General features: G+C 38.6%; 1 protein-coding gene across 4 annotated transcripts in view; it reads left to right on the top strand.

Moving 5' to 3' along the window:
- The window catches only part of chd5 (chromodomain helicase DNA binding protein 5), a 92368-nt gene that overhangs the window by 34347 nt on the left and 41390 nt on the right, over window positions 1–16631 (top strand). For all 4 annotated transcript variants that reach the window (XM_028807411.2, XM_028807410.2, XM_028807414.2 and 1 more), the window contains exons 3-4: window positions 9954–10139; window positions 10298–10416. In XM_028807411.2, the coding sequence (XP_028663244.1) occupies window positions 9954–10139; window positions 10298–10416 (305 nt within the window). The remainder of the gene's footprint in view (window positions 1–9953; window positions 10140–10297; window positions 10417–16631) is intronic.

Below are 16631 nucleotides of genomic sequence, written 5' to 3'. Positions count from 1 at the left end.
TCACAGCACAAAGGTTATACAGCAGCATCTAAAAAGAAGACATCTAGTGACTGTGCATAGTTGGAATCTGCTACCTAATCTACCCAATGGTTTTTTCAACTTATTATATTGGCTACTATAATGTCTACTGACTCTAGGTGTTTTTTACTATTTGTGCTTCATTCTGCTAATTTAAAAGATACGGCAAACTTAAATAGATTTAAAATTACACACCCATTCTAGCCAAACAATGAGAAAACAATCGCAGCCTCTCTCTTACTTCCCCAACTTGTATTATTTGACTTCTGTGACCTACAGCACTGCCAGCAGATGACTCAAAACCAGTTTCACTGGTTTTCTCACAGCATTACATACATGGGTGAAGGTGAAGAAGGTGCCTAGATAGGTTTTAGAACGTGCTCCTTAAAACAGTCTGCCAGCCATCTTGTATTAACAATTGGCATCTTACCAGTCTAAAATTCTTATTTACTGCATTTCTTGTAGGAAGTGTCCAGCTATCTACATAGGTGAAACAGGGAGATGGCTAACTGGCCATTTCAGGGAGAATGTTTGAGCTGTTAAAATCAAAGACCTTAAAAAGCCTATTATAGAACACTTCACGTCCCTTGATCATAGCCACACTGATCTCTTTGTTTGTTTTCTTTCACAGGGCTTCAAAGATACTTTTCAAAGAAAAACAGAAGAACCTAAGCCCATTCTCACCCTGGGATCAAATATTTCTTCAGGTCTCAAAGACCGACTAACTTTTTAAATCTCTTCCTTCATGTTCTCCTCAGAGGCAACATTTTCACACCTACTCTAACCTTTTCTCCTTTCATCTGCCCTGGCTTTGTTCCTTCCTTTCCTTTCTATATATGGTACCTGTATTTACCTTTTCAGTTGCACACCTTATGAAGACCATACAGCTGGAATGTTTTGTCTTTAACCTTTCCTTTTCAGCGTCCAAATAACCTCTAACTTTGTTTACTTTTCTTCCTTTGCAAACACACACTGAAACGGCACCAACATCCATTCATCCATCCAACTTCCAAACCTGCTTCTTCATGAACAGGGTTGCAGGGAAGCTGGAGCCTATCCTGGCCAGCATAGGGCACAATACAAAAACAATCCCTGGACTAGGCGCCATTGCATTTGCAGGGCAAACACCCAAACACATACACCAGGGCCAATTTAGCATTATCAATCCATCTAACCTACATTTCTTTGGACTGTTGGAGGAAACCCATGCAGATACAGAGAGAACATGCAATATCATTACAAGGAGGACCTGGGACATGAACCCCAGCCTCCTTGTTGCGAGACAGCAGCATTACCACTACACTACCATGCCTCCCCGCAGCCCTACGTTAACTTCATATATAACTACATACACACACATTGGATTCAGAAATTTTTCAGACCCCTTCACTTTTTTTCACATTTTGCAGCCTTGTGCTAAAATCATTTAAATTATTTTCTCCCTCATCAAAACACATTCAGTACCCCAGAAGACAAAACAAAAAGAGGATTTTAGAAATTTTGCAAATTTAATAATAAAAAACTGAAATATCACATGCACACAAGTATTCAGACTCAGGTCCATCCCATTCTATTGATCATAACTGAGATGTTTCTGCACCTTGTTTGGAGTCTACCTGTAGTGAATTCATCAGATTGTTCATGGTTAGAAAAATTCATGCCTTTCTATATAAGGTCCCACAGTTGACATATGTATATCAGAGCTAAAATCAAGCCATAAGGTTGAAGGAACTGCTTGTAGAGCTTAGAGATAGGATTGTGTTGAGGTAGTGATCTGGGGAAGGCTACAAAAAATTCCTGCAGTATTGAAGGTTCCAAAGAGCAAAACTGCCATCATAATTATTAAATGGAACCAGTATGGAACCACCACACCTGTTCCTAGAGGTGGACAAACTAAGTAGATATGGAAGAATGGCCATGGTGAGAGAGGTTACTAAGAACCTGATGGGTACTCTACCTGAGCTCCATAGAGCCTGTGTGGTGATGGGAGAAACGTCCCCAGACAACAACCGTCATTGCAACAATCCATTGATCTGGGCTTTACGATAGAGTGGCTAGAGAGAAGAAACATGGAAGCCTGTTTATAGTTTGCAAAAAGGTACCTAAAAGACTCTTAGACTGTAAGAAACAAGATTCAGTAGTCTGATGAAACCTTGATTAGTGTAATGTCTGAAGGAAACCAGACAACACTCATCACCTCTGCAATTCTATTTCAGTATTGAAGCAGGGTGGTAGCAGGATCATTCTGTGAGGTTGTTTTTCAGCGGCAGGGAGTGAGAGACTAGACAGGGTCAAGGGAAAGCTGAACAAAGCGAAGAGATATCTTTAATAAAAACCTGCTCCAGAGTGCTCTGGACCTCAGACCGGGCCAAATGTCCATCTTCCATCAGGACAATAACCCTAAGTACAGAGCAAAGACAACACAGAAGTGGCTTAGGAACATCTCTGGGAATGTCCTTGAGTTGTCCACTCAGAGCCCGGACTTGAACCCAATCAAACATGTCTGTTAGAAATCCAGTATGACAGAGCTTGAGAGGATCTGCAGAGAAGAATGGCAGAAAATACCTAAACTGATGTGTGCAAAGCTTGTTGCATGAAGTCCAAGAAGATTCCAAGCTGTAATCACTTCCAGCGGTGCTTTAACTAAGTACGGAGTAAAGAGGCAGAATACTGCTGTTAATGTGACATTTCAGTATTTTGTTTTTAATAAATTTGCAAAAATTTCTACAATTCTGTTTTAGTGTTGTCATTCTCGGATACCGAGTGTTTTTTGATGTGGGGAAAAATGAATTTAAATGACTTTAGCACAAGTCTGCAACATATCAAAATTGAAGGGGTCTCAAACCTTTCTGAATCCACTGAATAAATATACACTACTGAAAAAAAATTAAGGAAACACTTAATCATGCCAGTCTAACACCAAGTCAGTTAAGCTTCAAGCTTATCAATCTGTCCAGTTAGGAAGCATAAGTGATTGTGAATCAACTTTATCTGCTTTGGTGCAAACAACAGGTGCACTCGAGAGGCAACAAGAAGACAACCCCCAAAAAACATTTTGCAGGTGGTGGCCATAGACAATTGCTCTCTCCTTATTCTTCCTGACTGATTCTTCTCTAGTTTTCCATTTTGCTTGGGTCCCAGTAGCATGAGGTGGTACCTACAGCTGATTCAGGATGCACAGGTAGTCCAGCACCTCCAGGATGGCATATACATACGTGCCATCGCAAGAAGGTTTGCTGTGTCTCCCAGCACAGTCTCAAGAGAATGGAGGAGATACCAGGAGACATGCTGTTACACGAGGAGAGCTGGACAGGGCCATAGAAGAGCATCAATTCGGCAGCAGGAACAGTATCCTTTGTGCGAGGAGGAACAGAAAGAACACTGCCAAAGCCCTACAAAATGACCTCCAGCTGGCTACTGGTGTGCATGTTTCTGACCAAACTGTCAGAAACAGACGCCATGAGGGTGGCACGAGGGCCTGATGTCACAGACCATCACTGTGCAGCTCAATTGGCGTTCGCCAGAGAATACCACAGTTAGCAACTCTGCCACTGGTGCCCTGTTTTCTTCAAAGATGAAAGCAGGTCCACACTGAGCACATGTGACAAACATGAAAGAGTCTGGAGACACTGTGGTGAACATTATGCTTCCTGCAACATCGTCCAGCATGACCATTTCAGCGGTGGGTCAGTAATGGTCTGGGGAGGCATATCCTTGGAGGGTCACACAGACCTCCACATACTAGGCATTGGTACCCTGACTGCTGTTAGGTACGGGGATGAAATCCTCAGAGACATTGTCCAACCTTACGCTGGTGCAGTGTTCCCTGGGTTCCTTCTTGTCAGGACAATGCCCAGCCTCATGTGGCCAGAGTATGTAGGCAGTTCCTGGATGATGAAAGCATTGATACCATTGGCTGGCCCACCCGTTCTCCAGACCTGAATCCAATTAGGAACTTTTGGGACGTCATGTATTGGTACATAAGACGCCTCCAAGTAGTGCCACAGGCTCTCCAAGAGCTCACTGATGCCCTAATCCAGGCCTGGGAGGAGATCCCAAGGACACCATCTGCTGTCTCATCAGGAGCATGCCCAGACATTGTTGGGAGTGCATACAAGCATGAGGGGGCCATACACACTACTGAGTCAAATTATGAGTTGCCATGATGAAATTCACGCAAGTTGGATCAGCCTGTGATTTCAATTTTTAACTGTGATTTTCAGTATGATGTTGATCAATCCCTCAGTGGGTTGGTGATTTTGGTTTACATTGACTGTTGTTACATCATTTTATTCTCAACGGATTACATAGTATTAGTAAAGATTTTCCACTTGAATATTTCATTCATTGAGATCCAATGTCTGATTTAAGTGTTCCCTTAATTTCTTTTTAAGATATCAGACAACTATGCTTAACCAGCCACTCAAAATCACTGAAGTGACATGCAAGTTCCAGCTCTTGAGTTTTGGCACATGAGTACTTTGCCTTCTGAAAGTCATTGAACTTAAGTGTGTAAAAGAAGCTGGCAATGAGCACTATCCTTCTTATCAAATAAAATAATAACAATAGTGTGTCTTCAGGGGATGGCTCTTGATATAACGACTGCAAGATCAGCCTCGTTTAAAACATTTTTCAATTTTGCTGGCATTTTCTTTGTAGCTAAAGCATCTCTATGTGTACTGCAATGAACAGACTTTACTTGTGGCACAACTGCTTTTACATGTGTAAAGAACTTATTGTGCTCACCCAGTGTAGTGCATCCTCATCATTACTTAATCCTACACATTTTGACAAGTCTATTCCATTTTAAACAATTAATGTGTGAAAAAAACCACAGCAGTTGCATGCCTGTGTGAAAGATTTACAAAAAAGAAAATGTGCATATCTTGACTATCTTTTTACCAATTGCCAGTGTGTTAAATAATGCTGCCAACAACGTGCATTTTTGCTGTCCATAACCCCCCCCCCCACATTAACATATATCATTACTAGGCATGAACCAATAGGCTTATTTCACATACAATACATATTGCTATGCAAGCCTTACAGTACAGTACATTCCCTGAACATCTGATATACAGTATATATATATTTATATATATTAGGAAAAAATGTGAAACAATTAGGCATTTAAACAGAATAGGCATTTATAACAATATAAATGTATAATATTTAACTGAGTACAAAACAATTACGAGAGATGTTCAAAAAGTTTCCACACTTTTATATTTTTGTTGGAAAGAGTGAAGACAGGAGGAGTAGTAATTGGGCATTTAAAAGTTGGTACTTCTTCTTCTTCTTTTGACTGCTTCCATTAGGGGTTGCCACAGTGGATCATCTTCCATATCTTTCTGTCCTCTGCATCTTGATCTGTTACACTCATCACCTGCATGTCCTCTCTCACCACATCCATAAACCTTCTCTTAGGCCTTCCTCTTTTTCTCTTGCCTGGCTGCTCTATCCTTAGCATCCTTTTCCCAATATACCCAGCATCTCTCCTGTGCACATGTCCAAATCAATGCAATCTCGCCTCTCTGACTTTGTCTCCCAACCATCCAACTTGAGCTGACCCTCTAATGTACTCATTTCTAATCCTATCCATCCTCGTCACACCCAGTGTGAATCTTAGCATCTTTAACTCTGCTACCTCCAGCTCTGTCTCCTGTTTTCTGGTCAGTGCCACCGTCTCCAACCCATATAACATAGCTGGTCTCACTTTTGTCCTGTAGACCTTCCCTTTCACTCTTGCTGATATCCATCTGTCACAAATCACTCCTGACACTCTTCTCCACCCATTCCACCCTACCTGCACTCTCTTTTTCACCTCTCTTCCACAATCCCCATTACTCTGTACTGTTGATCCCAAGTATTTAAACTCATCCACCTTTGCCAACTCTACTCCCCTCACCATTCCACTGACCTCCTTCTCATTTACACACATGTATTCTGTCTTGTTCCTACTGACCTTCATTCCTCTCCTCTCTAGAGCATATCTCCACCTCTCCAGGGTCTCCTCAACCTGCTCCCTACTATCGCTACAGATCACAATGTCATCAGCAAACATCATAGTCCATGGGGACTCCTGTCTAATCTCGTCTGTCAACCTGCCCAAGTATAAACAGTACACTGCTTGCTTAGCAGTAGCGTCCCCAGGCGCACGCGTTGCGTAGCGTAAAGTAGTTCTTCTTCTTTTGGCTGCTCATCTTCTTCCATATCTTTCTGTCCGTCACTCCTAGCGCAGACCTCACCACAGTCACACTTCCCTCGTACATATCCTGTACAACTCTTATGTACTTCTCTGCCACTCCCGACTTCCTCATACAATACCACAGCTCCTCTCGAGGCACCCTGTCATATGCTTTCTCCAGGTCCCCAAAGATGCAATGCAACTCCTTCTGGCCTTCTCTAAACTTCTCCATCAACATCCTCAGAGGAAAAATTGCATCTGTTGGTATTACGCTGGGAAAATTGCATTGCAAATGAAGGTGACGATGTAGAAAGGTGATGTAATTTGTTTTTGAAATTCTTAATAAATTGAGTTAAAAAAAAGTGCGGAACCTTTTTGAACGTTCCTCGTAGTACCGGAGAAACATTTAGAAAAACTGTTCTGAATACACTTGCAGAACAAAGTATAGAGTAGTGGGACAGGAAAAAACACTAAATTGTGAAGGGGTCTGGCTGTAACAAGCTAACCATTCAAAATTATGAAAAGGGAGATCATGGATGTAAAGCGTAAAAACAAATCAGTAAAATACTGCAGCTATGCATAGCATGTCTGGAGTAACATGATGGCAAAATGAGTGTGGGTAAAACAAACACTTGTTTTTTGACAATTGAATGTCAACCTTTGCCTTCAAACAAGAACTTTTTAAAATAAAGTCATGTTATATTCAAGTAGTTCAATCTGATATTCCTAGTTCATACATCACAAGGCAAGTAGATTTGAAATGTTTGCAATATCTGTTGATTCATCCAGTTGGAGGGCAAGTAAATGACTCTCTTGTAGTCTCATTACCAACTTCTCATGCCTATTCTTCACCATATCCTTAATTCTTCTGTGTTGATGTGACAGTGTAATTTGTTCAACTTCAAGGTCTTGTTTGTTAAAACCTCTGCACATAGCACACAACTGGAGGATTGCTCCTCCTCGGTGTCAGTATGTGTAAATCTAATAACTAAAAATTCTTTAAAGCATTTTCTTCTAACATTTTGTTTTTGTTTGACTGTTTCTTTTGGTTCACCATTATTTTCATTGATTATGGATCCATCCATTTGTTTCTCTTTAAATTTGCCTGTTGGAAGCCAGAGAACTGAAATGAGTTGGCGAACACAAGTCAAGCACATTGATTAAGTTTGAATAACCAAATATTCATGTAATATCAGTCTCTGAAGTAAACTCATGGGGGGTAGACACAAAGGGAGAGTGACCTAAAAAGGCAATAGCATCAGTGTAATAGGGTCTATGTTATGAATGACAGCAACAAATAATGAGGAAGATGCCCTTCCTATATATTGGTCATGTTTGACATTTTCTATATGACTGAACATAAAATGCCATAATAATATATTTTTTTAAATATACACTGTATATTCCAAATTTTATTTGTGGCAATTATTGATTCTAATTTTTGTTGCGATAATAATCCCCCCACGGCCTGCAGATTGGGAAACCCTGATTTAGGCAGTTTTGAAAGGTGATTTTGTATATTGATTGGCGAATGAAGCCAGTCAATTTTTACTGTATATGAAAACAGGCAGTTGAATCAGTGAAAAGCTAAAGGTGACTTGCTCCCATTCATAATATGTCACAAACAAATAATTTTAAGTTGGACCTGGAAGCTAAACTTCACACTTTTATATTGCAAAATATCACTCCATTTCCAGTAGAAACTCCATCTTCCCTTCTGGCCCAGACTCGTCCATGCAGTAGCCATATTTGGGAAGTTGTGAAGTTAAAGCAGGGCTGTAGAAAGCATTGAATATGGTATTTTAATTAGTAAATCTTGTACATTAAGTAAAATATTTATATTCATAAACTTATAATGTATAGTTTTTTAAGTAGGTTATTTGATTAATCATCACGGCAATCTGTAAATACTCAACTACCAATATAGCCTTGACAGTATTTTTCTAGTACTTAAACTGTAAATACTTTTTCAAGATTTCTGGTCTGTTATCCAGCCATATGGGTAAATCTTTTATTAGTTTCTTAGTGTATTTCAATGCTGTCTGTTCTCCTCACACACTTTGTCTATGAGTGTGTTTATGTCACACAGTTTAAAAGTGCTGCAAAACTGACATTGGCAGCAGAGAGTCACTTGGAAGGACCTTACACTTCTGAGTTTAGCTTTCTATTAAATTTGGAAGGAGACGCTTATAAAAGCCCAATATAAGAAGACATGTTATTATTTTCAATATGCCAACCACCAGAAAACATATACTAATGTAACACATTCACTGGCATTATGCTGTCTACTAGGTTACAAGCTGTTTTGTGTCAGAACCAAAGGTGTATACAGTGATTGTTAAGATTTTGTCCACATTTTTCCATCTTAAGAGATGGAGGCTTGACCTTCAACTGGGACTGATGATTCCCCTTTACTTTTGGAGAAAGATAAGGATGAGTAACATATTTTATTTTTCTTTATCTAGGTCATTATTGTTCTTCGTTCAGTTGCACCTTGTTGTGACTGTACTGCGGTTATAGACTTTGAGCTTCCTTTATTGCTAGCAAAAATATGTCTTCTGAGAGCTGGTTGTTAAGTCAACCTTTATCTCCAGCAGGAGGAACACATAAACTGAGGCTAGACTCAATGTAGCACCCAAGTCTAACTCTGATGCCGGGTGTCTTCCCCTGCTAAGTTTCAACATGTAATGCCAAAAAAACCCTGATAAGGTTCAACATGCAGTGCCAAAAATGAGGGTAATGCCACTTTATCCTACAGACTGTTGTACTCTTACTGGTGGTCAAGAGGATAAATTTTGAGTTAAGAAATACTGACAGCTATAGAGGCGATCGTGAGGAGCAGCAGTTGTTCTTACAATTGGAATCAGGAGTGAAATTAAGGAAAGCAAGCAAAGGTTGTAATCTGGAGAGCAGGAATCTAATAACCTAAGTCCAGGATATAAGAAAAAAATCACAGTGATAGAATGGAGCAAGATGATCGAATGCCAGAATAATACACATAGCTGGGCCAAAGTGAGAGATAAAAATAATAATCAGGGACAGAAAACATTTCAAAACCAAAGAACCTTTCAATGAAAAAATACAAAGGACGCTGTATTTTTAGTTGAAGCCAAACTTGGTCAAACAGAAAGTGTGTGACACAAAGCTTTATACCTTGCTATCCTTATCCAATAACAACATAGCAACCATCCAGAAAAAAAGTCCCAAAATGGCAGTGATTGTTAAACATACAAGGTGGAGCTACTGAGAAATGTAAAAAATGACTAACTTAAATACAAATGTATCAACACAAAAAATAATCTTGACCCTTTTTCGAATAAACCCTAAAATAATGTATAGATTAATTTTAGAGCCCCAGGAACTGTTTAGAAAAATTAGAAATGAGAGTCAAATCATGATACAATATCCACTTACACTGTAGTGAAAAAAATCTTGGGAACAGGAATCCTGCTGATCTTTTCACTGTCTTTATAAACAAGGTGATTGCAACCAATATCTGGATTTCTTTCTGATTACTTTGAGGGTGTATCTTAACATAGCATGATTTTCTCAAACACACTTAATGCATTTCAGAGTTGTGGTTGATCTTTACAACTGGAATTAGTGTTCTGTACCTTACCTGTATTGTACATGTTTTATATCATTATTTCCTATTTGCATAACATGTGGCTTATCGATATGATGGTAAAACTGCTAAATTGATTATTATGCTACCCAAAGGTCTTTTCACCTATGTCTGTGCTCACAGGGGGTAGATAGTGAAGATGAGATGTCTGAGTGTGATGAGGAACTGCTAGAGAAATCAGACAGTGAAGGGAGTGATTACATTTCCATTAAGAGAAAACGGAAGAAATCAAAAGAGAAGAAGGAGAAGTTGTCCAAGCGCAGAAAGAAAGAGGAAGATGAGGAGGATGATGATGATTCAACGATGCGGGTGAGAAAGATGGTTCTAATCTTAATTGACTGTCACCAATGCTATGAATTTCTCAGTTCACATATTTCTTACAGTATTTTTGAGTCTAACTGGTCTTGAGCTGTCCTTTATACACCCCTGCTGATATATGATACTACTGTTTACCTTTGCTGGCTTAGGAGCCCAAGTCATCCAGCCAATTGATGGAGGAATGGGGATTAGAAGATGTGGACTATCCCTTCTCTGCCGAAGATTATCGCACTTTGACTAACTACAAAGCATTCAGCCAATTTTTAAGGTAAAACCTGAAAGATTATAAAGTACAATGAGACTTGAAGAGTGAAGTACTTCAGTTAGTGGTTGATGTTTCTACTGTTCTGGGTTTAATCAGTGGCCTGGCACTGCATGTATTGAGTTTGCACATTCTTTCTTTGTCTGTGTTGTTCTTTTTTTCTGGATACTCAGCTTTTCCTTCGACATTCCAAACACTTTGATTTACTGTATATTGGCCTAGTGTAGGTGTATGTACATGGTTCGGTGCCCTGTGATAGACTAATGTCCAGTGCTGCAGTGTTACCCACCAGCTCTCCCTCCTTCTTTTATTGGAGAAATAGATTAGAAAAAATATTGATATAGTATATAACAAAATGTTCTGATTGGCACAGCAGTTTTGTCGAGCCATCCTACATGTTATGACAATCAAACAGTCACATGTCATTATCTAGTGACATTGATACAGATGCATTAAAGTCAGTCATGAACTTCTGTGTTTTCGAGACTTACTACGGCTAATAAGAGGAATATAATAATGTGAAAATTGCTATGTAAAAAACTAATGTTCTTGTGTATGTATAACAGGCTCAAAATTGTTGTGTAAGTAACTTGTCACTTGGCCACTACAGCCAGTATGTGACTTGTAAGTCAGTTATATGGTTTTCTGTAGTTAGAGTATCATGAAAAGTAATTCAGCTCTCAATACAATTTAACATTTTAATTTCTGAGCTATTGAGCGTTATGTTAAGTTAGTATTATTTTGCTGAATGATCTACAAAGTTTTGAATACTATATAAAACCAATTGAAACATAATGTATTAAATACTTTTTCAGTCTACATATATAGTGGTAAAAAGTTGACCACCCCCCAACACACCATCTAAGTGAAAGTCAAATTTGTTTAGATCAACATGTCACTGTTTTAATGGACTTTTCCTGTCTGTGAAATTACTCATGCTTTAAATTTTTCTCTGAAGAGAAATTCCGCAAAATAGGGTCTCACAATATGTTACAGACTTTTTAGAAGAAAGATAACAGAGAAGCACAATTAATGAGAAAGGTGCAGAATAATTTAAGGTTTTAAACATGCCCCAGAGCTCAGTGCAGTATGTTATACAGAGGATGAAGAAATTTTAAACTTCAGCATCTATCTCCCTAACCTTATTAGACCAAGAACAAGTGTAAGTCTTTGGGAAGCTACAGAATCAGGGGTTAGTTGCTGCATCTAATGATGATGTGAGTGGATCTACCTGTTGTAAACTTGATTTGGGCATGTCTGTTTTCTATCGTGTAATTTATTTTATATAATGGGGTGGGGTGATATGACAAAAAATATCACAGTAATTTTCCATATCGTTCAATTCAGATAATTGTTGATAAATGTTATTTTCATTTACTGCTGCTCAGTTTTAAGAGTGAATAATGTATTTGAACCCTGATGAGACCAAACAGTCTTATTATTATGGTGCAATATACAGTATCAAATACTGTAATTAATTATCAGAATTGAAAATGAATGATTATAAATAAAGTACGTAAATAAAAATCTAGACTGTTTAACAATTGTTATAACAACAGTTATGTAATTGTAAATATTTTACAAGACATTTTCCAGACTTCATGGCAATACTTTAATCTTGGCCAACTAAAATACTGATGCTATTCCGCTTGATAAAAAAACAACAATTTCCACTGAACCAAGTTGAAACTGATAAAAGTGTCTGTTTTCTTTATTTCACATTTAGTAGAATAAAAAGTTTGCTTTTGATTTATGACCTAACTTAGTATTTTAAATAATGAAACAAATGAAAATGGCATAGATAAAAATATTGATACCCTTAACCTAGCATTCGCAGAACAGCCTTTGGAGATGGTCAATGCAATCTAGTTCTTTTTGTAGCTTTGAATTTCTACAGTTTTAGACTGGAGGATTCACTCTTCTTTAGCAAACTGTTCAATAGGATTCAGATCATGACTGTATGCAGGGTACTTTAGAATGGTCTAATGTTCTCATCCATTCTTTGGTACTTTTTGAAAAATGTTTTGGGTCCTTATCCTGCTGGAGGACCCACACCTGTGACTTACAGCCTTAGGTGCTTGGCTTTACATTTTGCTCGATAAATGCTCTGATAGTCTTCAGATTTCATTGTGTCCTGCACAGATTCAGGGCATCAAGTGCCAAAGGAAGCAAAGCAACCACAAAACATTACTGAGCCTTAGCAAAGTTTGACAATACAGTTGGTATTTGATTCTTTGAAAGCTTTATTTTGGTTTTCTTTGAATGTGCAGTTGATATGATTTACCAAAAAGCTCTATTTTTTCTCATTTTTTTTTTGTATGTCAAAAGGACATTTTCTTAGAATCAACGTGGCTTGTCAGTTTACTTTAGCAAACTCCAGTTGGCCTTTTTTTTTCTCTCTCTGTGCCAAATCCCATAAATGCCAGAAGTGACTCTACTCTGTTGGGCCCTTGAGCAAGGCCCTTAACCTGCAATTGCTTTGTCCTGGGTATGACGTTAATCTGCATCCAGCCCTGAAGGCAGGTCCTACAATTTACAGGGAAAACTTGGGGGTTAGTGGCAGGATTGGTACTCCAGCCACTGTAAAAAAAAAAGCCCACACTGTTTCACTGCACTCGGAAACCACTCGGGTGGTTCATTATGTGGTAGGTCTCTCTGTCTCTCAGAAGTGGGGTATTTCTGGATCTTCCAGTGTGGAGCCCATTTTCATTTAAATAGGAACAGACGGTATGACCTGAAACTGTTGCATTTGATTGTGAAGGTTTTCTTGTTTTCTTTGGTTCTTTCTTCATCATTCAGAAAATCTTTCTCTTCAGCCTTGGGACAATTTACCTAAAAAGGCATGTAGGAATAATAAAAGAAATTTCAATTTAATGCTTTTCAGGATAAACAGTGGATTATTTGAATAAAATATAAGTGTACTGATATACTGCGGTGGGTTGGCACCCTGCCCAGGATTGTTTCCTGCCTTGTGCCCTGTGTTGGCTGGGATTGGCTCCAGCAGACCCCCGTGACCCTGTGTTCGGATTCAGCGGGTTGGAAAATGGATGGATGGATGGATGTACTGATATATTCAGTCACCTGTTAAAATGAGAATAAAAGAGAATTATTTAAATTAAGTGTACAGTAAATGGTAAAAGTGGTTATGAAACTCATATTATGAATAACAGGGTTATTTTTTAATTTACAAATTTTTAGCCAGAAGTTCTAGTCTGATGTCTGTCTCTAGCTTTAGGACATGTTTTACCAGAATAAAATGTTACCATATCTGTGCTGAAAACACTATCTGAGGGGTAGCTGGTGGTACAGATATGCAGACACCATTTTCTTAGAAACCCCCCACCACCACCCACTAGAGTGGATGATTTAGGCAAAAGTGGAGACCTGTCTTCTCACAGAACTCGACCATATTCTTTGCAGCAGAGTGTGTAGGGGATTGAGGAATAAAATTTTGGAACAAAGTAAATTTGAGTGTGTTTTTTTCCTCACACTTGTATAAGTGTATTAAAGATTTATGTATAAATCTTAAAACTTGTTTAAACTTTGTTTTTAAACTACAGCTCACTATTTTCGGTGAATTCTGCCAACACTTCAGCCCATGGGAATGAAGACAGCAGAACATGCCAAAAGGGAGATGTGTATGTTGCCAAAGGCAGCTAAATAGTGCCCATATTGTTGAAAAGATTCTCAAAATACAATTTTAACCTTATTAAAATAAAAATAAAAATTAGTCTTAAACAACAATTGTCAGTTGGTAAGTGAATAAATCAGCTGTCATTTATTTGCTATGATATGTTAAATAGTAAGCATGCAGCAAGCTACAGTATATGTAAGTTACATTAATTGTGCACCACCATAAAAGAATTAACTAAGCTAACATTTACAATACAGTAATCCCTCGCTATATCGCGCTTCGCCTTTCGCGGCTTCACTCCATCGCGGATTTTATATGTAAGCATATTTAAATATATATCGCGGATTTTTCGCTGCTTCGCGGGTTTCTGAGGACAATGGGTCTTTTAATTTCTGGTACATGCTTCCTCAGTTGGTTTGCCCAGTTGATTTCATACAAGGGACGCTATTGGCAGATGGCTGAGAAGCTACCCGGCTTACTTTTCTGTCTGTCTTGAGCTGACTTTCTCTGATCCTGACGTAGGGGGATTGAGCAGGGGGGCTGTTCGCACACCTAGACGATAAGGACGCTCGTCTAAAAATGCTGAAAGATTATCTTCACGTTGCTATCTTTTGTGCAGCTGCTTCCTGAAACGACATGCTGCACGGTGCTTCGCATACTTAAAAGCTCGAAGGGCACGTATTGATTTTTAATTGAAAAACAAACTCTGTCTCTCTCTGCTCCTGACGGAGGGGGTGTGAGCTGCCGCCTTCAACAGCTTTGTACCGGCGGTGCTTCGCATACTTAAAAGCAAACAGCCCTATTGATTTGTTTGCTTTCCTCTGTCTTTCTGACAGACTCTGCTCCTGACGCGCACTCCTTTGAAGAGGAAAATATGTTTGCATTCTTTTAATTGTGAGACAGAACTGTCATCTCTGTCTTGCATGGAGCACAGTTTAAACTTTTGAAAAAGAGACAAATGTTTGTTTGCAGTGTTTGAATAATGTTCCTGTCTCTCTACAACCTCCTGTGTTTCTGCGCAAATCTGTGACCCAAGCATGACAATATAAAAATAACCATATAAACATATGGTTTCTACTTCGCGGATTTTCTTATTTCGCGGGTGGCTCTGGAACGCAACCCCTGCGATGGAGGAGGGATTACTGTATACACATAAATTACAAGTGACTTAAACATAATAAAATTAATAAATGTATGGATATTATTTGTCAGATTATATAAAACTGTTTTGGAGACAGCCTTTTACTGAATTTACTTGACTGGCATTTAGAGGCATGCATCCCAGCTAAAATCCCACAGCTCTTGCACAGCCTACCTTAATAATTCACACAATGAGACATAATTTTGGCACAGTGAATGGGACTTAAGTGTTCAAGTGAGCAGGATGAAAGCTTTACAGTGCACATGAAGCAGGTTAAAAAAACGTTCCATGTAGCCCTCTTTGCTAAAATATCTTTATCACAAAATGATAATGACCATATTATTATAATTATGAGTTTATTATTATTATTGTATTAGTTCTTAGCTCTAATCTATACATTTTCTCTTGTTGTATTATATTACCTTTTCATAACATCTTTTTGGCAAGACTTGCTGTTTTTGTTTCTGGTTTTGTTGCCCACAGCCATATTGTTTTTGGTTATCACGTCCATTGCGAATCACACCGTGGGACAGTGATGTTATGTGTGACATCAGCTGTCATTTTCTATTAAGATGGTGTCACAAAGCTCTCACTCACCAAGCGTTTGGATTTGTATAAAAAATAAACACATCTTTGTTGGCAATAGCCATATTTAGGGAAAGGCTTTTTAGTAATGGTTAGGATCTCAGATTCTTGTCATTTTGCCTGTGATTTTTGAATAACATTTTGGTTACTTCCATCCATCCATTTTCCAACCCGCTGAATCCGAACACAGGGTCACGGGGGTCTGCTGGAGCCAAACCCAGCCAACACAGGGCACAAGGCAGGAACCAGTCCCGGGCAGGGTGTCAACCCACCGCAGATTTTGGTTACTTTTACTCTTTTATTTTGTATATTTTATATACGCTCTACATCTCCTGGCCAATGTTTTTTCTTCAGTTTGGGATTTTCTGCAAGCCCGGTTTAATATTGGCTTTAATATTATAAACTCCAGGGCATTCTACAAGAATGCTGTTTATTAGGAAGTGGCAAGGAAAAAACTGTGGATTAAACAATAAATAAATAAAATTTGGGGGAAAACATCACCTATTAAATACTGTAGATACAGAAATATAAAGTCTTGTGAGGTGATGAGACAAACTTTTTGATCTGAAGTGGTATGTTTGGTGCAAGTCAAGAACAGCGCACTAACTAGGTCACAGCATCCCACTGTTTAAAACAGTAATGATAGCATCATACTATGCATTTGCTCTTCAACAATTAAAGGGCACATTATAGAGAAATACTGTTATAGAAATATGTGGATCCCTCTGCCAGGAAACTAGGGAAGAAGTGTGTGTTATAGCAAAACAGTGATCCAAAGCAGTTCCTCAGGAATATGCTGAAGTTGCATAAAATTAAGAATTAAAAGATCTGTTTTTGTGGGTCCTATTTGCTAGTGGGTGG

Source organism: Erpetoichthys calabaricus, chromosome 8 (genome assembly GCF_900747795.2).
Source record: "Erpetoichthys calabaricus chromosome 8, fErpCal1.3, whole genome shotgun sequence".
Lineage (NCBI taxonomy): Eukaryota > Metazoa > Chordata > Cladistia > Polypteriformes > Polypteridae > Erpetoichthys > Erpetoichthys calabaricus.
Note: the sequence above shows the minus strand (reverse complement) of the source record. Positions and strands in the feature narration are given on the sequence as shown.